The 22,934-nt window shown below is 43.2% G+C and overlaps 1 protein-coding gene across 1 annotated transcript in view; it reads right to left on the reverse strand.

Moving 5' to 3' along the window:
- Positions 1 to 5,898: 5,898 nt before the first annotated feature.
- Positions 5,899 to 22,934, reverse strand: part of LOC149444748 (scinderin-like) — a 95,630-nt gene continuing 78,594 nt past the window's right edge. The window contains exons 13-16 of the mRNA XM_089654580.1: positions 22,536 to 22,657; positions 13,486 to 13,563; positions 8,650 to 8,710; positions 5,899 to 6,358 (exon numbers count right to left, since the gene is read on the reverse strand). Of these exons, the coding sequence (XP_089510706.1) occupies positions 6,225 to 6,358; positions 8,650 to 8,710; positions 13,486 to 13,563; positions 22,536 to 22,657 (395 nt within the window). The 3' untranslated portion in view covers positions 5,899 to 6,224. The remainder of the gene's footprint in view (positions 6,359 to 8,649; positions 8,711 to 13,485; positions 13,564 to 22,535; positions 22,658 to 22,934) is intronic.

Consider the following 22,934-nt stretch of genomic DNA (forward strand, 5'->3'; position numbering starts at 1 on the left):
AGCCTGGAGATTTCAAAGTGATTTCAAAGTGATTTTGGAGGGATGAAATCTCCAATCCTTGGACCAGGTTTTGGGAATGGCCAGGAGACTGATTGGTCAGGTGTATGTGGCTCTCTTCTAGAGTCAGGACCTGGGTTCTGGGCTCCACCCTCCCGAGGAGTCCATGTGGGTGCAAGGGAGCAGCCACCAGTGTGCATGGTGTCACAGAGAAGTCTGAGAGCACACAGGGCCCAAGCGTGTGGGCTGGAGAAGCAGGAGTACTGAGAAAGGGCGCTAACCCAGGTGCAGTGGGTTGTATGTGAAGGGTCAACAGGACCGAGGCATGAAACCTGAGCAGCGGTGCTGCTAAAGAGAGCCGGGAGGCTGAATATTTTCATTTGTATTGATGGTGGATACGTCTGCGTGGGAAACATGTTATATGGAAATTTCTTTAAAATAAAATTGGGCAAAAAAACCCTTAAAAAGAAGAAAGTGAGTGGCTGTGTGTTGTTAAAGCCAGGGGCGGACTGACCATTTGGAAACTCCCGGGGCCCGGGGTCAGTAGGGGGCCCCATGAGATGCCTCTGGTACCTTTTTCATAGGCTTTTTTGAGTTTTTGGCAAGGACACAGGGGCCCCATGATCCCCTATTGCCCGGGGGCCCCATGAGTTGTCAATCCATCCCTGGTTAAAGCTCTATGCTTCATGCAGTGTGAAGAATTTCAGTTCAGAAGAGGAGCCTGTAATACTGTGCAAGACTGAAAATGAGGCCGAAGTTTTAGAGTCAGATAAAAAATTATGCAGGCCATAGATGGGTCGAAAATCGGCCGATTTTTCGGCCGAAAATAAAATCGGCCGATTTTCGGATCGTTAGTGGGCTATTTGGTCGGCCGTTTTTCGGTATTTTGGCCGTTTTTTTTTTCTGTAAAGTTGGAAAAAAAATCGGCCGATTTTGCCGATCGGCCGATTTTCGCGGCAATTAGTGGGCAAATCGGCAGATTTTTTGCCGATAAAAAATCTGCGCATGAGCAGTGACCTGCAAGAGGAAGACAAAAAGAAGAAAAAGTGGATGAAGAAGAAGAGGAAGAGGAAGAGGAAGAAGAAGAAGAGGAAGAGGATGAAGAAGAGGAAGAGGAAGAGGAAGAAGAAGAGGATGAGGAAGAGGAAGAAGAAGAAGAGGACGAGGAAGAGGAAGAAGAAGAGGATGAGGAAGAGGAAGAAGAAGAAGAAGAGGATGAGGAAGAGGAAGAAGAAGAAGAAGAGGATGAGGAAGAAGAAGAAGAGGATGAGGAAGAGGAAGAAGAAGAAGAGGATGAGGAAGAGGAAGAAGAAGAAGAGGATGAGGAAGAAGAAGAAGAGGAAGAAGAAGAGGATGAGGAAGAGGAAGAAGAAGAAGAGGAAGAAGAAGAAGAAGAAGAAGAAGAAGAAGAGGAAGAAGAAGAAGAAGAAGAGGATGAGGATGAAGAAGAAGAAGAAGAGGATGAGGATGAAGAAGAAGAAGAAGAAGAAGAAGAGGATGAGGATGAAGAAGAAAAAGAAGAAGAAGAAGAGGATGAGGAAGAAGAAGAAGAAGAAGAGGAAGAAGAGGATGAGGAAGAAGAGGAAGAAGAGGATGAGGAAGAAGAGGAAGAAGAGGATGAGGAAGAAGAAGAGGATGAGGATGAAGAAGAAGAAGGATAAGGATGATGAAGAAGAAGAAGAAGGATGAGGATGAAGAAGAAAAAGAAGATGAGGATGAGGAAGAAGAAGAAGAAGAAGAAGAGGATGAGGATGAGGAAGAAGAAGAAGAGGAAGAAGAGGATGAGGATGAAGAAGAGGAAGAGGAAGAGGAAGAAGAAGAGGATGAGGAAGAGGAAGAAGAAGAAGAGGACGAGGAAGAGGAAGAAGAAGAAGAAGAGGATGAGGAAGAGGAAGAAGAAGAAGAAGAGGATGAGGAAGAGGAAGAAGAAGAAGAAGAGGATGAGGAAGAAGAAGAAGAGGAAGAAGAGGATGAGGAAGAAGAGGAAGAAGAGGATGAGGAAGAAGAAGAGGATGAGGATGAAGAAGAAGAAGGATGAGGATGATGAAGAAGAAGAAGAAGGATGAGGATGAAGAAGAAAAAGAAGATGAGGATGAGGAAGAAGAAGAAGAAGAGGATGAGGAAGAAGAAGAAGAGGAAGAAGAGGATGAGGATGAAGAAGAGGAAGAGGAAGAGGAAGAAGAAGAGGATGAGGAAGAGGAAGAAGAAGAAGAGGACGAGGAAGAGGAAGAAGAAGAAGAAGAGGATGAGGAAGAGGAAGAAGAAGAAGAAGAGGATGAGGAAGAGGAAGAAGAAGAAGAAGAGGATGAGGAAGAAGAAGAAGAGGATGAGGAAGAGGAAGAAGAAGAAGAGGATGAGGAAGAGGAAGAAGAAGAAGAGGATGAGGAAGAAGAAGAAGAGGAAGAAGAAGAGGATGAGGAAGAGGAAGAAGAAGAAGAAGAGGAAGAAGAAGAAGAAGAAGAGGAAGAAGAAGAAGAAGAGGATGAGGATGAAGAAGAAGAAGAAGAAGAAGAAGAAGAAGAGGATGAGGATGAAGAAGAAGAAGAAGAAGAAGAAGAAGAGGATGAGGATGAAGAAGAAAAAGAAGAAGAAGAAGAGGATGAGGATGAAGAAGAAAAAGAAGAAGAAGAAGAGGATGAGGAAGAAGAAGAAGAAGAAGAGGAAGAAGAGGATGAGGAAGAAGAAGAAGAAGAAGAGGAAGAAGAGGATGAGGAAGAAGAGGAAGAAGAGGATGAGGAAGAAGAGGAAGAAGAGGATGAGGAAGAAGAAGAGGATGAGGATGAAGAAGAAGAAGGATGAGGATGATGAAGAAGAAGAAGGATGAGGATGAAGAAGAAAAAGAAGATGAGGATGAGGAAGAAGAAGAAGAAGAGGATGAGGATGAGGAAGAAGAAGAAGAGGAAGAAGAGGATGAGGATAAAGAAGAAGGATGAGGATGAAGAAGAAGAAGAAGGATGAGGATGAAGAAGAAGAAGAAGGATGAGGATGAAGAAGAAGAAGAGGATGATGAAGAAGAAGAGGATGAGGATGAAGAAGAAGAAGAGGATGAGGATGAAGAAGAAGAAGAAGAAGAAGAAGAAGAAGTAGGATGAAAATAAGAAGAATTCCAGTCCAGCAAAAAGTGTCTCTGCAGAGAGCTCCGCTATTTCTGACAGTTCTCTGACAGTTCTTTGACATTTACAGCGGTTGCAACAATGTATCTATTTGTTTCCGAATAAAAACATCTGTATCCTAAATGGAAACAAATAGATACAATGTTTCAACCGCTGTAAATGTCAAGGAACTGTCAGAGAACTGTCAGAAATAGCGGAGCTCTCTGCAGGGACACTTTTTGCCGGCTGTAGAAGGGATGAAAATCGGCCGATTTTTTTTTTACCATTGATGGTAACGTCGGCCGCTTGAACGACCGAATTTTCGTTTTTAAAAGAAAAATCTGCCATTTTTCTCCCCATCTATGGCCTGCATTACTCTCCATTAAACTGCATAATTATAACTCAAAAGTTGTTCTCACTGACAATTCTCCGTAACTTCCCGTTACCAGCACTGGTTAATAATTGACAGCGGTTGTTGACACAGGGAGGAAGTTTGTAGGCAATGAATATTAAATAACACATTTAGCCCCAGGATTTTTCTGCAAATTTGTTTTACGCTTTTTTGCACATAAAGCATTGTCATCCCTCAATAGAGAACAGCAAGCACTCCAATGGAGAGGTTAATAATTTATTTAAGCAGCCGGAAAATGGAAGACATGACTGAAGAACAATGACATACTATGGATTGAGTGGAGTCACTTTAAACGTAGAATGCAAACACGGCATTTCACCGGTAATCCGTAAAACCACTTGTGTCAATGACTCTCCTCTACCTTCTGTTATATTACACTGTACTTATGTATCAATATTCTAGAGAAGTACGGTTCTTGTCTAGACCATTGGTTAAAGGATGTGTATCACTGTCATGTTTACATATGCTGTAATAGTTACATATTGCATCCTTTGCTGGCCTGGCATATTAAATGGGGGTATTGGCTTAGATCATGTGATTTTAAGTTGGAATTGGGAGGTTTAAAGTGACCCTGTCATAACCTGGTCAGTTGTATACAGGGGCGGACTGACCATTTGGAAACTCGGGCACTGCCCGAGGGCCCGGGGTCAGTAGGGGGCCCCATGAGATGCCCCTGGTACCTTTTTCATAGGCTTTTTTGAGTTTGGGCAAGGACACAGGGGCTCCATGATCCCCTATTGCCCCATGGCCCCATGAGTTGTCAGTCCGCCCCTGGTTGTATACCATACCTGTACAAGTAGAGACAATATACTTACTTTTCTGACAACCTGTGCGTTGAAACGCTGCTCCCTAGTCACTGCAAGTATTCAATCCTTTTGATGGGTAAATAATTGTTTAGTTAGAGTAGAATTTCAGGCTAAACCTAACTAGTCTTAAAAATGCTCTATCTCTCCTCCTAACACCTACAGTTGTGCTCAAAATTTTGCATCCCTGGTAGAAATTGTGAACTGTTGGCATTGATTTTGAAAATATGACTGATCATGCCAAAAACTGCTCTTTTATTGAAGGATGATGATCATATGAAGCCATTTATTATCACATAGTTGTTTGGCTCCTTTTTAAGTCATAATGATAACAGAAATCACCCAAATGGCCCGGATCAAAAGTTTACATACCCTGGAATGTTTGGCCTTGGTACAGACACACAAGGTGACACACACTGGTAAAAATGCAATTAGAGGTTAATGTCCCACATCTGTGGCTTTTTAAATTGCAATTAGTGTCAGTGTATAAATAGTCAATGAGTTGGTTTGGTCTTATGTGGAAGCACTGACTAGGCTAGATACTGAGCCATGGGGATCAGAAAAGAAAGTCAAAAGTCCTGCGTAACAAGGTAATGGAACTTTAGTAAGATGGAAAAGGACATAAAAAGATGTCCAAAGCCTTGAATATGCCAGTTATCACTTCCACTAAGAAGTAGAAAATTCAAGGACCTCTTGATACCAAGCCAAGTACAGGTAGACCAAGAAAGACTGCAGCCACAACTGCCAGAAGAATTGTTTATCTTTTAGAGCACTGGTCCCCAACCTGCAGCCCTATGGCACTTTCTTTGTGGCCCTTGGGGCCTCTATAGACACAAATCTGTTTTGGCCTATTATCGTAGTGAGTTCTCATGTAACGAGTCTCCAGTCTATGGTTGTCTCCTGAAACATGTGCCCAGTCTCCAATAACTCCTATAGCATGTCATCAGTCTCCGACAGTCTCCTGCAGTGGGTCCTCAGTCCTGAACATCTCTTGTATTATGTCTGCAGCCTCTGAACATCTCCTCTATCATGTCTGACATCTCTGACTATCTCTTGTATTATATCCATAGTCTCTTACCATCTGCTCAGACCATCTTTGTATCATGTCCACAGCCAACAACCATCTCTTGTATCATGTTTGCAGTTACTGACCATCTCCTGTATCATGTACACAGTCTCTGTCTCCCTCTTGTATTATGTATGCAGTCTTTGACCATCTCTTTTAACATGCCCATAGTGTTTTACTATTTATGTGCGGACCTTTGAGGTTGTCGAGGGTTGCATTTGAGGCCCCCCCAGTTGACCACCATTGCTTTAGAGTAATAAAAAAAATCTGCATTTCTATTCTTGCTCGATGGCCTTGAACATTCAAAAATGAAAGATTTATTTGCTCACCTTAGAAACTTTTTCATGCTGTCTGCTATCATCATCTTAGACTCTATTTAGATCTGCAGTTTCCATGGCATTGTACACATCTCCAGCTTCGCCACCAACTATTTGGGGGCTTGAATGTTCAATTGGGAGCTGACTTAAGCACACTGGCAACTGAGGCATGCTTTGAATGTAGCATACGTAAATGAAAACACAGCAGAAATCAGTTTAATTGGGGATTTATTAACATATTTTAAACATTTCTAACTTGAGCTTTCTTTTGGGAAACAGTTAAGTTGGTGGGTTGGGTTCCACCAATATTTCTTCCCAGGTAGAAAACACTTATTCATAATACACAAGGTGGATTTATAGCTACAGTATGTGAATGCCACCACCTCTATCTCTAGAGCTTGGCAAAACAAAACTGGTTTTGACCTTGAAAAATATTCCCAATGACTGTGATAAATCAGCCAAGCAACGATATTATATTACACACCATTGCTTTGTCTTCGATGTCTGGAAGTTTGTTGCTAAAGTTCATGTCTTCTGTCACTTCTGCCATTTTTTGGGATCCCAGGCCAGAAACCAGCCAGTAAATGTTGGAGGTTCAAATCCTTGTTTGACCACAGTGATTGGGATGTTCTTGTCTCTTCCATTTGGGTCACTTTCCAGATATCTTTTGGCTGTGAATAGACCAGGATAAACATAGTAAATTGTTTTACAAGAGGTTGACTGTCAGCATTTATTAAAGGTCAGTATCACCCACCACTCCTTTTTTACAATAGTAATGGTGTCGCCATACTCTTCCTAAAAGCCGGCAAGTTTCAATGTTCTAGTTTACAGTTTGGTTTCCCTGCACCTTTAATTGTATTCTTCATGATGCCAAAACAATTAAAAATCCAACAAAGAGAAAGAGAGAAGACCCCCGTAACGGCAGCAGTAGTCCAAATATGGGAGCAAAAGTTTAGACATTTTTAGTTGTTGAAAAAACTGAACATTTGGGTGGTTTAAGTAGATCTAAACTCAACTTAGAGTTTATGAACAACCCTCCTTCCCTTGCGGCTTTCTAACAGAAAATATTAGCTCCTTTGACATAGTTATCATTTTCCATATTAGGACCATGTACCACTAGGATAAAGCTTCCAGGCCACAGCTAAAATTCAAGGTGAGACCTGTGCCAGAGACATCGATTGGCTGCTTAAAAAGAGTTGGCCAGTCGAGATGTCTGCCCTACAGAGATCCCACCCTATGCCATGAGTGACATCAGGCAGCACTGCCCTAACAGTACACAGATGGAGCCCAAGCCCATCACTTTACATTAGGGAGCGTTGGTCAGTGGGTGGGGGCTAGTGAACTGAAAAGTAATGTGTAGGGGGTGCAGGAGCAGGATGCCGACACAGTGACAGCTGCCCCCGCCCCAGTGTAGCGGTAAAATGAGTATCCCCTGAAGCAACTGCGCGTGTGTCGGTTTCAGGCCGAAAAAGCCGATTGCCGACTCTGTGCTAAAGTCGGAGGTCGGCTTCTTTGGCCTGAAACCGGCACATGCGCAATTGCTTCAGGGGATACATATCTTCAAGGGATACTCATTTTACCACTACACCGGCACCGCTCCTTCCTCTCTAGAGGGGTGACACCAAGTGTTACCGCATCGGGTGACACCAACCCTAGGGGCGCCTCTGATACACAGTTACACAAAATTATTATTATTATTATTATACAGTATTTATAAAGCGCCAACAGTTCGCTCAGCGCTGTACATTACAAAGGGGGACAGAACATGCGACAGTACAATAACAATACAATAATACACTAGGGGTTCGAGGGCCCTGCTCCTTGGAGCTTACAATCTAGGAGGGACTGGCTGTGGGGGATGGAGTGGTGGGAAGAGTGGACCCCCCCTCCCCTCCGCTGCCTCTGACACCGGGGACCCCCCCTCTGCTGCCTCTGACATTTCCTTGGTCTCCATGGCTGGACTCTCCATTGGTTGGAATCTTACCTATCTCACTGCACCTTCAGTGTCACAACTCCCTCCTCCTCTTACTGTCGGGGTCCCCCAAGGTTCTGTCCTTGGACCTCTCCTCCTCCCCATGTTGGGGTCCCCCAAGCTTCCGTCCTCGGACCTCTCCTCCTCCTCCCCATATCAGGGTCCTCCAAGTTTCCGTCCTTAGACCTCTCCTCCTGCTCCCCATGTCAGGGTCCTCCAAGGTTCCGTCCTCGGACCTCTCCTCCTCCTCCCCATGTCAGGGTCCCCCAAGGTTCCGTCCTCGGATCTCTCCTCCTCCTCCCCATGTCAGGGTCCCCCAAGGTTCTGTCCTTGGACCTCTCCTCCTCCCCATGTCGGGGTCCCCCATGGTCCTGTCCTTGGACCTCTCCTCCTCCTCCCCATGTCGGGGTCCCCCAAGGTCCTGTCCTTGGACCTCTCCTCCTCCTCCCCATGTCAGGGTCCCCCAAGGTCCTGTCCTTGGACCTCTCCTCCTCCCCATGTCGGGGTCCCCCAAGGTCCTGTCCTTGGACCTCTCCTCCTCCCCATGTCAGGGTCCCCCAAGGTCCTGTCCTTGGACCTCTCCTCCTCCTCCCCATGTCAGGGTCCCCCAAGGTCCTGTCCTTGGACCTCTCCTCCTCCTCCCCATGTCGGGGTCCCCCAAGGTTCTGTCCTTGGACCTCTCCTCCTCCTCTTACCGTTGGGGTCCCCCAAGGTTCTGTCCTTGGACCTCCCCTCCTCCCCATGTCGGGGTCCCCCAAGCTTCCATCCTTGGACCTCTCCTCCTCCTCCCCATGTCAGGGTCCCCCAAGGTTCTGTCCTTGGACCTCTCCTCCTCCTCTTACCGTTGGGGTCCCCCAAGGTTCTGTCCTTGGACCTCCCCTCCTCCTCCTCCCCATGTCAGGGTCCCCCAAGCTTCCATCCTTGGACCTCTCCTCCTCCTCCCCATGTCAGGGTCTCCCAAGGTTCCGTCCTCAAAATATAGTCATGTACCTGCTACCAATGATTCCTTTTTCTCAACCTCATTTGAGTCATCTCCAATCCAAATAAATATCTGAAAGAATAAAAAAAATTAAAGAATCATGAGATTTGAGCATTTTGTACCTTTACCAGGTTTAAGAAACTCCTGCTTAGTGAACCTATCAGGGAAAATTCCATTCTGGTCTTTTTTGTCCCAGATTAAATTCCTAAAAATATCGAGTAGCGGACCATTTAAGGGATGTAGCTGTCTGGGGGCCGATACAAAACGTAAGCAGGGGGCCTGCAACATCTCATCAGTATTTAAAAATATACTCCTAAATTCCTCCCATTCTATAGCAAGTGTGTGGGAACGTAAACCTCTTTTAGCTAGTAAACACATCTCAATGCTTCTGGTCATGAAAAAAGGGTGGAAGAAACAAATGTTCTTGAACTAGTGGCAAGGTGATTCTAGAAGGAGCTACGAGCTGAAAAGTGGTTCGTTCAAAAGTTATACCTGTTACTTGGCTAAAGAAAATGCCCTAAGGGCTCATGTACACTGCAGCTGATAAACTCACGTTTAGGAGATGTTCAGCGGTTTTTTCAGCAGACCCTGAACTCTCCCTAATGTTTTCCTATGTGTCCATGTACACATCTGCGTTTACAGTCATTTACAGGCAGTTGAGTTTACAGTCATTTATTTGAATGCAATAAACTTGCGTTCAGGAGTAGATTTTATCAGCGTTTATTAGGTACACCTGTTGAGTTGTTTGGTAACACAAATTGCTAATCAGCCGATCACATGGCAGCAACTCAATGCATTTAGACATGTAGTCGTGGTGAAGACGACTTGCTGAAGTTCAAACTGAGCATCAGAATGGAGAAGAAAGGGATTTAAATGACTTTCAATGTGGCATGATTGTTGGGGGTTGATTTACAAAAGCTGGAGACTGCAGAATCAGGCTCACTTCTGCATAGACACCAATCAGCTTCTAACCTCAGCTTCTCCAATTAAGCTTTGGCAATAAAACCTGGAAGCTGATTGGTTTCTGTGCAGAAGTGTGCCTCATGTTGCACTCTCCAGCTTTAGTAAATAAACCCCTTGGTGTCAGATGGGCTGGTCTGAGTATTTCAAGAACTGCTGCTACAACCAGCTCTAGGGTCTACAGAGAATGGTCAGAAAAAGAGAAAATATCCAGTGAGCGGCAGTTGTGTGGACGAAAATGCCAAATTGATATCAGAGGAGAATGGGCAGACTGGTTGCTGCGACATTCAGATGGTAGGATCAGAATTTGGTGTAAACAACACGAATCCATGGATTCATCCTGCCCTGTATCAACGGTTCAGGCTGGTGGTGGCAGTGGAATGGTGTTGTGGATATTTTCTTGGCAGTAACAAAGTGTACCTAATAAATGGCCGGTGAGTATATAGTGGGATAGTGATAGTGATAGTGCGGCGGGAAATCTGGCACTAACCGTCACTGGGGGGAACTGACTAACTGACACTGATATCAACAGTGACACTAATACATTGATCAGTGATAATACTATACACTATCACTGTAAAATGACACTGGCTGGGAAGGGGTTAACATCTTGGGACAATCAAAGGGTTAACTGTGTTACAATGTGTAATGTGTGCTGCTTACACTAAGAGAGATGGCTGTTTAAAAAAAAAATAGTCACATCTCTGCTCCATGTATAGAGCCCTGTGTTGTTAGTAAACACCGGGCTCTGTACTGTGCAGGGGCGGACTGACCATTTGGAAACTTGGGCACTGCCCAAGGGCCCGGGGTCAGTAGGGGGCCCCATGAGATGCCCCTGGTACCTTTTTCATAGGCTTTTTTGAGTTTGGGCAAGGACACAGGGGCCCCATGATCCCCTATTGCTCGGGGGGCCCCATGAGTTGTCAGTCCTCCCCTGATACTGTGATTTGGTAAGTCGATCAGCAGGTCCCGGCCAATGATTTATGGCCATGAGCTGCTGATCGGCTTAGCAAATCACAGCACAGAGTTCTGTGTTTACTAACTACACAGGGCTCTGTACAGGGTGCAGCGATGTGGCTTGTGCAGTACTGAATGACAGCACAGATGAGGTGGCAGGCAAACATGCTCCCTACCCGGAAATGAATGGATCATGTACATGTAAGTGATCCACTCACCTGCAGTATGTATGCAGTGGGTGGTCTGCAAGCCATTAATAAAGAACATAGGGAGCTCTCAGGTGTACTATGACAAAATATTACAGTAGGTCCTTGAGGTAGAATCTTCAAGCACAGACCATGACAGCACCACAAAGTTTCACAAAGTTGTCCAGAAACAATGCATTAATTAGTATGGGTCTCAGGCAAAGCCAACACAGTTCAGGGGGGTAGATGGTGGCCCCCTGCATCAGGGCTAAGTACTTTGAGCTCACACTCTGGACAAACTAGGAGATCCTTCGGGAATAAAGAGTAGCAAGAGCATAAGCAAATTGTTCTGCAGCCATTTTTTTTTTTTACTGAATAAATTGTTACTAGGCTTGTGAACTGTTGTTGTGGCTCCCCCATCTCCTTTACTTGAAGATTCTATCTGCTTTGTGTCAGCAATCAAACAAGTACATGAATCATATTAACATTAGACGTCCATAGGCCTTTAGATGGACAGGAGAAGAAGTCTGATCTTCCCTCTCCGTACCTTCACAGCTGCTCTTCTTTGAAAACCATGGACATGTTCAATAGAGTTCTTTTTGCATTTAGACATTCCTCCTCACCATGCCAAAAATAATGCAGGACTAAGCCTGCTATACCTAGATTTTCCCTTTTCACCAAGGCAGCTCTATGCACCATTTAGCATTTGGCCGGCAAATACGCATTGCAAGCTATAATGCTCTTCTGCACCCCTCCGGGAAAGACTCCATTGCTCATAGCTCACAGTCGATATAAGTCAGGGGTCTTCAAACGTTGTAAACAAAGGGCCAATTTGCTGCCCTTCAAACTTTAGGGAAGACTGTGGCCAGTGGGAGAAGAAAATGTCCTGGTGTCAGTGGGAGTAAACAATGTATCATCATTGGTATTAGAGAGAGTAATAGTGCCCCATCAGAGGTATCAATGGGAGGAATAGTGCCCCATCATTGGTTTCAGTGGGAGTAATAGTGTTCCATCATTGGTGTCAGTGGGAGGAAAAGTGTCCCAACATTGGTGTCAGTGGGAGTAACAGTAACAGTGCCCCATTGTTGGTGTCAGTGGGAGTAACAGTGCTCCATCCTTGGTGTCATTGGGGGAATAGTGCCCCAACATTGGCATCAATGGGAGAAATAGTGCCCCATTGTTGGTGTCAGTGGAAGTAATAGTGCCCCATCTTTGGTTTCAATTAGAAGAATAGTGTCCCTTTAAAGTAGTGAGGTAGTTCTAGGTAGTGGTAGGGGTAACCCTGGATTCTGAACTATCTTTTCAGGCCCACATCCAATCCCTGTCCAAACCATGCCACCTCAACATCCAGAATATGCCCCTTTTTAACTAATGATTCCACAAAGCTCCCAATTCACTCCCTGGTTATCTCTCCCAGGTTGGTGATGTAGTTGGGCGCAGAGTTAAGGATGGCTTTGTAAGTTGTTAGTATTTTGAATTTTATTCGTTGGGCAAGTGGAAACCAGTGGAGGGATTGGAAGAGAGGGATAGCAGACACTAAGGTAGATGAGCCTGGCAGCAGCATTCATGATGGACTGGAGAGGGGATAGCCTATGTAAAGGTAAGCCAATGAGGAGGGAGTTGCAGTAGTGGAGGTGAGAGATAACAGAGGTCTCCAAATTTTCTAAACAAAGGGCCAATTTGCTGTCCTTTAAACTTTTTGGGGGGCCAGACTGTGGTCAGTTGGAGAAGAAAATGTCCGTGTCAGTGGGAGTAAACAATGTCTCATCATTGGGATTAAAGTGAGAAATAGTGCCCCATCATTGGTGTCAGTGGGAGGAATAGTTCCCCATCATTGGTTTCAGTGGGAGGAATAGTGCTCCATCATTGGTTTCAGTGGGAGGGAAAGTACCCCATCATTGCTGTCAGTGGGAGAAATTGTGCCCCATTGCTGGTTTCAGTGGGAGTAATAATGACCCATCATTGGTATTAGTGGGAGTAATAGTGCCCCATCATTGGTATCAGTGGGAGGAATAGTGCCCCATCATTGGTATCCATTGGAGGAATAGTGCCCCATCATTGGTATCCATTGGAGGAATAGTGTCCCTTCAAACATAGTGAGGTAGTCCTAGCAGAGCTCCCAACTGTGAGTGTAGGACAGGGGTTGGACTATGACCAATTGGAGAAGAAAATGTCCTGGCATCAGGGGGAGTAAACAATGCCTCATCATTGCTATTAAAGGGAGAAATAGTGCCCCATCAGTGGTATCAATGGGAGAAATAGTGCCCCATCATCAGTGTCAGTGGGAGGAATAGTGCCCCATCGTTTGTATAAAAGGAAGGAATAGTGCCCCATCGATGTCAGTGGGAGAAATATTGCCCCAACATTGGTATCAATGGGAGAAACAGTGCCCCATCATTGGTGTCAGTGGGAGCAATAATTCCCCATTGTTAGAGTCCGTGGGAAGAATAGTGCCCTATCATTGGTGTCAGTGGGAGCAATAGCGCCCCATTGTTGGTGCCAGTGGGAGCAATAGTGCCCCATTGTTGGTGCCAGTGGGAGGAATAGTGCTCCATCAGGGTACCAATTGGAGGAATAGTGTCCCTTTGTCTGTGTTCGTGGCAGGAAATATGCCCCACTGTTGCTGACAGTAGGGGGAATAATGCCTCAAGGGCTGGATAAAAGCAAGCAAAGGGCCGCATCCAGCCCCAGGCCACAATTTGAAGACCACTGGTGTAAGTTAACATCTGATCCTACATTACTTACCTGTTCCCAAGTATCCAACATCATTACATCATCCTCTGCCAGATCTTCCTGTGTAAATTCTCCCGGTACCTCTTCAACCTACAATAAATACATTTTACACATGTGAGTAGAACAACTTCATCAACATAACCCCCTGAAGTGGCCAAATCTGCACCAACAGGTCACACTATGGGGACATTTCTGATAAACTCTGATTAGTGATCAGTGATTATGTACAATAAGAGAAATTGACAGTTTTGCTTTGCCAAAATGTCTGATTTTTTACTGAAAATTTCACAATATCTGCAAAATGCATTGGAGTCAGTGGGGAAAGGAAATTATTTTCCCTTTAAGATACACTGCTCAAAAAAATTAAAGGAAAACTTTGAAAACACATCAAATCTGAATGGGGAAAAATCTCCTGCTGAATATCTATACTGATATGGACTGGGCCATATGTTAGGAACGCAAGGATGCCCCATCGTTTGATGTAAATGAAAACGATCAACCTACAGAGGACTGAATTCAAAGACACCCTGAAAATCAAAGTGAAAAAATGATGCAGCAGGCTAGTCCATTTTGCTGAAATTTCATTGCAGCAACTCAAAATGGTCCTCAGTAGTTTGTATGGCCCCCACGTGCTTGTATGCATGCCTGACAACGTCAGGGCATGCTCCTAATGAGACCGAGGTGTATCCCAGAGGACTTCTATTGAATTTAGGTCAAGCAAGTGTGGGGGCCATTCACTGGTTTCAATTCCTTCATCCTCCAGGAACTGCCTGCATACTCTCCCCACATGAGGCCGGGCATTGTTGTGCACCAGGAGGAACCCAGGACCCACTGCACCAGTGTAGGGTCTGACAATGGGTCCAAGGATTTCATCCTGATACCTAATGACAGTCAAGGTGCCATTGTCTAGCCTGTAGATGTCTGTGCGTCCCTCCATGGATATGCCTCCCCAGACCATAACTGACCCACCACCACGGTCATGCTGAACGATATTACAGGCAGCAGAACGTTCTCCACGGCTTCTCCAGACCCTTTCACGTCTGTCACATGTGCTCAGGGTGAACCTGCTCTCTTCTGTGAAAAGCACAGGGTGCCAGTGGTGAACCTGCCAATTCTGGTGTTCAATGGCAAATGCCAATCGAGCTCTATGGTGTCGTGCAGTGAGCACAGGGCCCACTAGAGGATGTCGGGCCCTTGTGTCACCCTCATGAAGTCTGTTTCTGAGTCAAAGACATTTACACCAGTGGCCTGCTGGAGGTCATTTTGTAGGGCTCTGGCAGTGCTCATCCTGTTCCTCCTTGCACAAAGGAGCAGATGCCGGTTCTGCTGATGGATTAAGGACCTTCTACGGCCCTGTCCAGCTCTCCTAGAGTAACTTCCTGTCTCCTGGAATCTCCTCCATGCTCTTGAGACTGTGCTGGGAGACACAGCAAACCTTCTGGCAATGGTACGTATTGATGTGCCATCCTGGAGGAGTTGGACTGCCTGTGCAACCTCTGTAGGGTTCAGGTATCGCCTCATGCTACCAGTAGTGACACTGACCCTAGCCAAATACAAAACTAGTGAAAAGCAGTCAGAAAAGATGAGTAGGAAAAAAAATGTCAGTGGCCTCCACCTGTAAAACCATTCCTGTTTTGGGGGTCATCTCATTGTTGCCCATCTAGTGCACCTGTTGTTAATTGCATTAACACCAAAGCAGCTGAAACTGATTAACAACCCCCTCTGCTACTTAACTGACCAGAACAATATCCCAGGAGTTTCAGTGACTTGATGCTGTATTCTGATTAAAAAGTGTTCCTTTCATTTTTTTGAGCCGTGTATAAATAATAGGCAAGTGATCAGCATTTCCTTACTTGATTTGCTGTTCAACCGCCTATTGTTTTTAGGTTCATTATGTAGTAAGCAGTAGGGAAACAGCAGTGCACCCCATGAGGAAGCTACATCAGGACTATGCAGGAGGACTAAGTGCAGACACACACACATACTGTAAATATATATGAATAAAAGTAATATATGCAAATTAGTTATTTTGGTATTGTCAATTTAAAGTTGAACTCCAGATCTGTTGTACAAACATTGTGCAGGCAGATATGCAATATCTCTTCTGCAATACAATGTCCCGTCATGCCTGTTCGCTGTTTTCTCCGGTTCTGTAAACTGAACTTTGCATGTGCAGCTCAGCTTACAGTGCCAAGCTGGTCTCCGAGTGTCGGGATGATGGCCTCCTACACATGCATGGGACCATTAGACAGGAGATTATTAACCCTTCGGTTCTGCATTAATCAGTGCATGTCCAAATCTCCCTGGTCATCCAGGCATGAAATTAAGATTGAAAGAAGATGCTCCCAACACAGGATGGATACTGTACGGATCAGGGGCGGACTGACCATTTGGAAACTCGGGCACTGCCCGAGGGCCCGGGGTCAGTAGGGGGCCCCATGAGATGCCCCTGGTACCTTTTTCATAGGCTTTTTTGAGTTTGGGCAAGGACACAGGGGCCCCATGATCCCCTATTGCCCGGGAGCCCCACGAGTTGTCAGTCCGCCCCTGGTACGGATACTAACCAGGCTCCAAAGTGCCACGTCCTAATCATAATGATTTGGGATTGAAAGTAAAGAACCTTATGGACTTTATAGGCACTACAAACAATAGTTCATAAAGTGTAACACGTTATTGAACATTCGCAAAATAGTACATATAAAAAAAATGTTGCCCCTGTAACATACAAAAATATGATCAATGCAGATTCATGTATTGCTAGTAAATCCCACATTAGTAAAGATATGCCACAACTCGGCAATAACTAAGAAGAGGTACTCTTTAGATGATAATAATAGTAATGGCTCAACATGTTTCGCGATGATATCGCTTCTTCAGGAATGTAAGAAGACTTCTATGTGAAGAGATATACAGAATTGTGTGGATAAAATAACAAGCAACAACTTACATACAATGCTGAATGTACACATCAAAACAAATGGTAATGAAGCAAATATAATACCTCAAGGCACATACATGTGCATAGAGGTGATGGAAGGAAGCGTCTAATGACACCATGAGGGGCCAATGGATGAGGGGGTCTCAGCAATAACGAAGGGGCGAGTCACCCGTCCTATGACAGTACCTGGTACGTAAAAGTATATGATGATTAATAATTAGTATAGTGAGACCCTCAATAAAGTACAATATGAGGGTAAATATCAGGAAGTTAAAGACTATATAAGTTATCTCTAAAAAGCAGAACAAACTCTCTAAGGACCGTTGGCCTTTATAGAATAATATGCCAATCCAACATATAATCGTGGATTACCGAGACAAGGTCATTCCAATCTGTCCTCTAATGAGAACACAAATGTTGATGAGGGTACTGAGTCAGATTCTTCCTCTTCCTCTATTCAACAACCACCATAGGATAATTGTATGTCTGGAACTTATGATACCTTTCTTGGTCCATGCAAAATAAATCATTATGGGGGGGGGGTTATGGCCTTTCCCACGCTTCCAAAAGACGCCCCCATCATTTTCAACAGTTTGCCTCGGGTGCATCTCATGTCCCAGGTGTCCAAGCTGCTACAAGCAATGGGAACCCTTACACTGGCATTGGAACACGCAACAATCACCTAGGTCAGGTGGCTACACAAGCTTTGCAAATTATTAATTTACAATCTGGCATTTCCAATTCATAACCTACCTCGAACACTTCTAGGATGGCCATCCCTCCAACACCTTCGTACACTACCAATCCACAACCACCAATGTCTTCCACTCAATCACAAACCGTTTTTTTACCGGTAATTCCTCCACACATGCTTATGAGACAAGAAACCTTAGATCCCTATGTAACACACAATTCACAGCCTCCAACAGATCCAGCTCTTTCAGGATTACCACCGATTCTAAATTGAGTGTTATCAATGTCACTCCTTATCACCTCACCAGGTATGAATTACAGGTTCTCAAATATGGCCTCAGTTTTTATCCTACGACTCAGTTGGATTGTTATTATTTTGGGGCAGCACAGTGGCTAAATGGTTAGCACTTCCACCTGGCAGTACTAGGGTCGTTGGTTCAAATCCTAACCATAGCACCACCTGCCTGGACTTTGCATGTTCTCCCTGTGCCTGCGTGGGTTTCCTCCACTTTCCTCCCACATTCCAAAGACATGCTGGTAGGTTAATTGGCTCCTGTCTAAATTGTCCCTAGTATGTGTATGTATGAATGTAAGTTAGGGACCTTAGATTGTACACCCCTTGAGGGTTAGGGACTGATGTGAATTTACAATATATATGTAAAGTGCTGTGTAAATTGACGGCACTATATAAGTACCTGCAATAAAAATAAATAAAAGTTATTTATTTCAGGTACTTATATAGCACCGTCAATTTACCCAGCACTTTACATATATATTGTAAATTCACATCAGTCCCTAACCCTCAAGGGGTGTACAATTTAAGGCCCCTAACTCACATTCATACATACACATACTAGGGCCAATTTAGACAGGAGCCAATTCACCTACCAGCATGTCTTTGGAGGTGGGAGGAAACCAGAATACCCAGAGGAAACCCACGCAGGCACAGGGAGAACATGCAAACTCCAGGCAGGTGGTGCCGTGGTTGGGATTCAAACCAACGACCCTAGTACTGCCAGGCAGAAGTGCTAACCATTTAGTTATGAAACAATTAACGATCTTTATTTACCAGGAATCTTACATTTAAATCCCTGTTTGATCCTGATAGACAAAGATGGAGACAGGATAAAGAACTTACTGAATGCATCAAGCACTTCACTATGGATGACTTTCGTGCGTGATGTTTTTGTTGGAGCAGAATGAAAACTCTAGTGAAGTTATTGGCATTAATACTACTGTGAGCTGTGAAACTCAGTAGAATCTAACTAAAAAATTCAAATGTAAATCTCAGAACTTCCCACATTTAATAATTAACCCCTTCGTGCCGACGTCACACAAATATGCGGCCTCACAGAACTGGGCTTTTTTCTATGGGGCAGCATATTTGCGTAGCTGTCTTTCTGCTGGGAGCATGCTCCCAGCACAAAGACCGCGGTGTCACTGAAAGCCCCAGGTCTCGTTCTAACGATTGGGACCTGAGACTCCCAATTCTGGGTCACATGATTGCTGTGATAGTCTCTGATTGGCTATCACAGTGATCAGTCACTGTATAGCCTGCCCCCCTTGTTTTATTTCCTTTCTCCATGAATGGAGGAGAGAGATACATTGTAACTCTCTAACTCATGGCATAGAGGAAAAAAAATGTTTGCTAAAATAAAAAAAAAGAGATAAATAAATACTTAAAAATAAAGAAAAAATACCTAGATCAAGGTTTGATCTAGTTCACTGTCAGGGTAAGTGTTTGGGTCAAGGTCAGAGTCAAAGGTCAAAGTCAAAAGGTCAGGGTCAAAGGTCAGGATTTTTATTTTTAATTGGTATTTGTGTCAGTTAGTGTCAGTGTGTTTTAGGTAAACAAACCCGCAAAAAAACAAAATACACACTATTGTTTCTGGGGTGTACTACGGGTAAAAACACCAAATAACATATACATACACATGTATATGGTATTGCTGCAATCGTCAAGAGCTGGAAAATTTATTTTGGGTTGTTCATTGGTGGTAGGTTATGGTAGTAACAAGGAACACACAGCTAAATTTAAAAAAAAAAAATTTTTTATTATTTTGAGCCAGTTTTCCTTTGATAATAAAAAAATATCAGGAGATATCCATTACCATTTACCAAGCCCAATTTGTCCTGCAAAAACAAGGTATAATCCACCTGGATGTACAAAGTAGTTGTGGTGATATGTACGGTTTTACTAACACGGGTCAATGTTGCAAAATTGTGCTTAGGCATTTAGATTTGTTTTACCCTAACGCATGAAGGGGTTAATAACAATATTTGGGCCTTTTTAACAACCACTATAAGTGACATTAAACTCATGAGTTTAGCACCTACTATGAAGAACCTCAATAATAGACAACAGGAAGCCATTGTTAGACTTCAGAACCATCCTGATCTAATTATTAAACCCTCCAACAAAGGAGGTGACATTATGTTGATGACAAAATTGCAATATGAAAAAATGTGCAATGATATATTACGCAATACAGATTGGTACCGTCCAATCTCAGGCAGGTTTGTGGGCAATTCAATCTGGGCTATAAAAATCTAATCAATGCAGCCTATTTGGGGTCGACCCATTGTTTCGGGGATAGACTCTGACTGAAAATCCCAGTAGATTCATTGATTTTTTCCTCATGCCCCATGTTGTGTGGTTACCATCCTATATTAAGGAAACTCTTGGTTTTTTTAAACACATTGAGGGAATGTCTGTACCCTCAGACTCCCTGCTGGTGACTCTTAATGTGGAGGCTTTGTACTCCAGCATCCCTCCCCACAAGCAGGGCATAAGAACTTCTACTGATGTTCTTGTTTGAGCAAGAACGTTCCAAATGGGAATTCAATGAGTTCCTATTGAGACTTTTGTTCTTTATTTTGACACACAATTGGTTTCTCTTTAAAGGGTCCCACTACTTCCAGGGGCAGGGGGTAGCCATAGGCACTTGCTGGGACCTGGCCTACGCCAATCTGTACTTGGGGGGGGGATGGGAAAAGGATCTCTTTTCCAACAAAGCTATGGGCAATTATCTTGATCGTGCAGTATGTTGGTATAGATATATTGACGATATCTTCATTATTTCGACAGGCTCTGTTGAATCATTGAAAATGTTTGTGGACAAGTTAAATGCTAATCACTTCAATCTCAAATTTACACTCAACTATCATGAGTCCACTATTACTTTTTTGGATTTACAGATCTACAAAGATCAGAATAATTGCTTAGCCACTACTCTTTATCGTAAAACAGCTAGTAATACAATCTTGCATGCTGCCAGTGCCCACCCTCCTGCCCTAGTACGGAGTATTCCATATGCACAATACAGGGGCGGACTGACCATTTGGAAACTCGGGCACTGGCCGAGGGCCCAGGGTCAGTAGGGGGCCCCATGAGATTCCCCTGGTACCTTTTTCATAGGCTTTTTTGAGTTTGGGCAAGGACACAGTGGCCCCATGATCGCCTATTGCCCGGGGGCCCCATGAGTTGTCAGTCCGCCCCTGGTATAGATCTATACATACAATACTGACTCATTCAGGCTGACCCAGGTGTTCCCATACCAGGACAAAAACCAGTGGCCTTACTATGTGCTATTAGCGGGGAGGTCAGTTATATCCCTTAATTTATAGTGGTATCAACTAGTTACTAAGAGTCACTATAGAGCCTTACTATAGGGCCTCACTATACTATTATTAATCATATATATGGGCAGCACAGTGGCTAAATGGTATGCACTTCCGCCTGGCAGTACTCGGGTCATTGGTTCAAATCCCAACCACGGCAACTCCTGCCTGGAGTTTGCATGTTCTCCCTGTGCCTACGTGGGTTTCCTCCAGGTGCTACAGTTTCCTCCCACACTCCAAAAACATGCTGGTAGGTTAATTGGATACTGTCTAAAATTGGCCCTTGTATATGAATGTGAGTTAGGGACTTTAGATAGTATGCCCCTTGAGGGTTAAGGACTGATGTGAACGTATAATATATATGTAAAGCGCTGCGTAAATTGACGGCGCTATATAAGTACATGAAATAAATAAATCATATACTTTTTACGTACCAGGTTCTGTCATATGACGGGTGACTTTTCCCTCCGTTATTGCTGGCACCCCCTCATCGATTGGCCCCTCATGGTGTCATTAGACGCTTCCTTCCATCACCTCTATACACATGTATGTGCCTTGAGGTATTAAATTTGCTTACCATTTGTTTTGATGTGTACATTCAGCATTGTATGTAAGTTGTTGCTTGTTATTTTATTCACACAATTCTGTATATCTCTTCACATAGAAGTCTTCTTGCAGCTCCTGAAGAAGCGATATCATCGCGAAACATGTTGAGCCATTACTATTATTATCATCTAAAGAGTACCTCTTCTTAGTTATTACCGAGTTGTGGCATATCTTTACTAATGTGGGATTTACTAGCAATACATGAATCTGCATTGATCATATTTTTGTATGTTACAGGGGCAGAATATATTCTGTAACAAAAATTTTTTCTATATGTGTTTGTACTATTGTGTGCATGTTCTTAAAATGTTACATTTTATAAACCATTGTTTGTAGTGCCTATAAAGTCCATAAGGTTCTTTACTTTCAATCACAAATCCAGGCATGAAAGACCTCTGGATAATAAGTTGTAGGTACAGAAAACAATGGGTCAGTCTCCTGTGATGTTATCTGCTGCTACAAATAAGAATCGAAATTCGGACACGTTTTGTTATTTGGAAATTCGGATGTATCCAAATTTCCGAATTACAATAGTTGCGAATCCGTAATAACCAAACTAAATTCAGACAAATTTCTAATCTAATTCGACTCATATTCGAATACTAAAAGAATAGAACATAAAAGAATAGAATAGATTAGAATAGAATAAAACATAAAAGAATAGAATAGAATAAAAAAATAGCATATAAAATAAAAGAATAGAATAGAATAGAAAATGAAACAAGAATAGTTAAGAATAGAATAGAAAAAACAATAGAATAGAATAAAATAGAAAGAATAAAACTGTCTTCCGAAATTCTGATTTCAAATAAAATAAACTAGAATAGAATATAATGGAATAGAATAGAAAAAACAATAGAATAGAATAAAATAGAAAGAATATAACTGTCTTCTGAAATTCAAATTTTGAATAGAATAAATTTGAATTTGAATGTCAATTCAAATTCGAATGCTGATTCGAATTTTCTATATTCGTTTGAATTGAATTTGAATCTAAACGAATTCGAAAACGAAGTGTATTCCAAAAACGAATGAAATGATCTAAACAAATTTACCGAAACAAAACTATTTAAATAATGAATCAAAACTAAGCAAATGTTTTCGTTCTGCACATGTCTACTACAAATTGTATCCTCTGTTACAATCCAATAATGTAAAAACTGATTGTAAATCGAGTATGATTTCATAGGAGGTTTGAACTCACCACGAAGCGCCCGGTTTTATTGGAGCACCCAAAAAGTTTTGGCGGGTTATTTTCAAACTGCGTTTCCAGGAGAGGAGAAGTCTGATAGTTCTTTTTACCCCCCAGACCTTTCCAGAACACATCTGTAGGGATCAAGAACAAACCATTCAGTTGGTTTATATAACACAGGCAGAGGGGTACAGTGGGGAAAATAATTATTTGATCCCCTGTAGATTTTGGAAGTTTGTCCACTTACAAAGAATTGAAGGGTCTATAATTTTTATCATAGGTGTATTTTAAATGATAGAGACAGAATATCAGCCAAAAAAAATCCAGAGAAAACACAATAAAAATGTTATAAATTGAGTTTCAGTTCAGTGAGTAAAATAAGTAATTGATCCCCCATCAACCAACAATAAT

This window comes from Staurois parvus, unplaced genomic scaffold, assembly GCF_062004578.1.
Source record: "Staurois parvus isolate SC_StPar_1 unplaced genomic scaffold, SC_StPar_1.0 ptg000779l, whole genome shotgun sequence".
NCBI lineage: Eukaryota > Metazoa > Chordata > Amphibia > Anura > Ranidae > Staurois > Staurois parvus.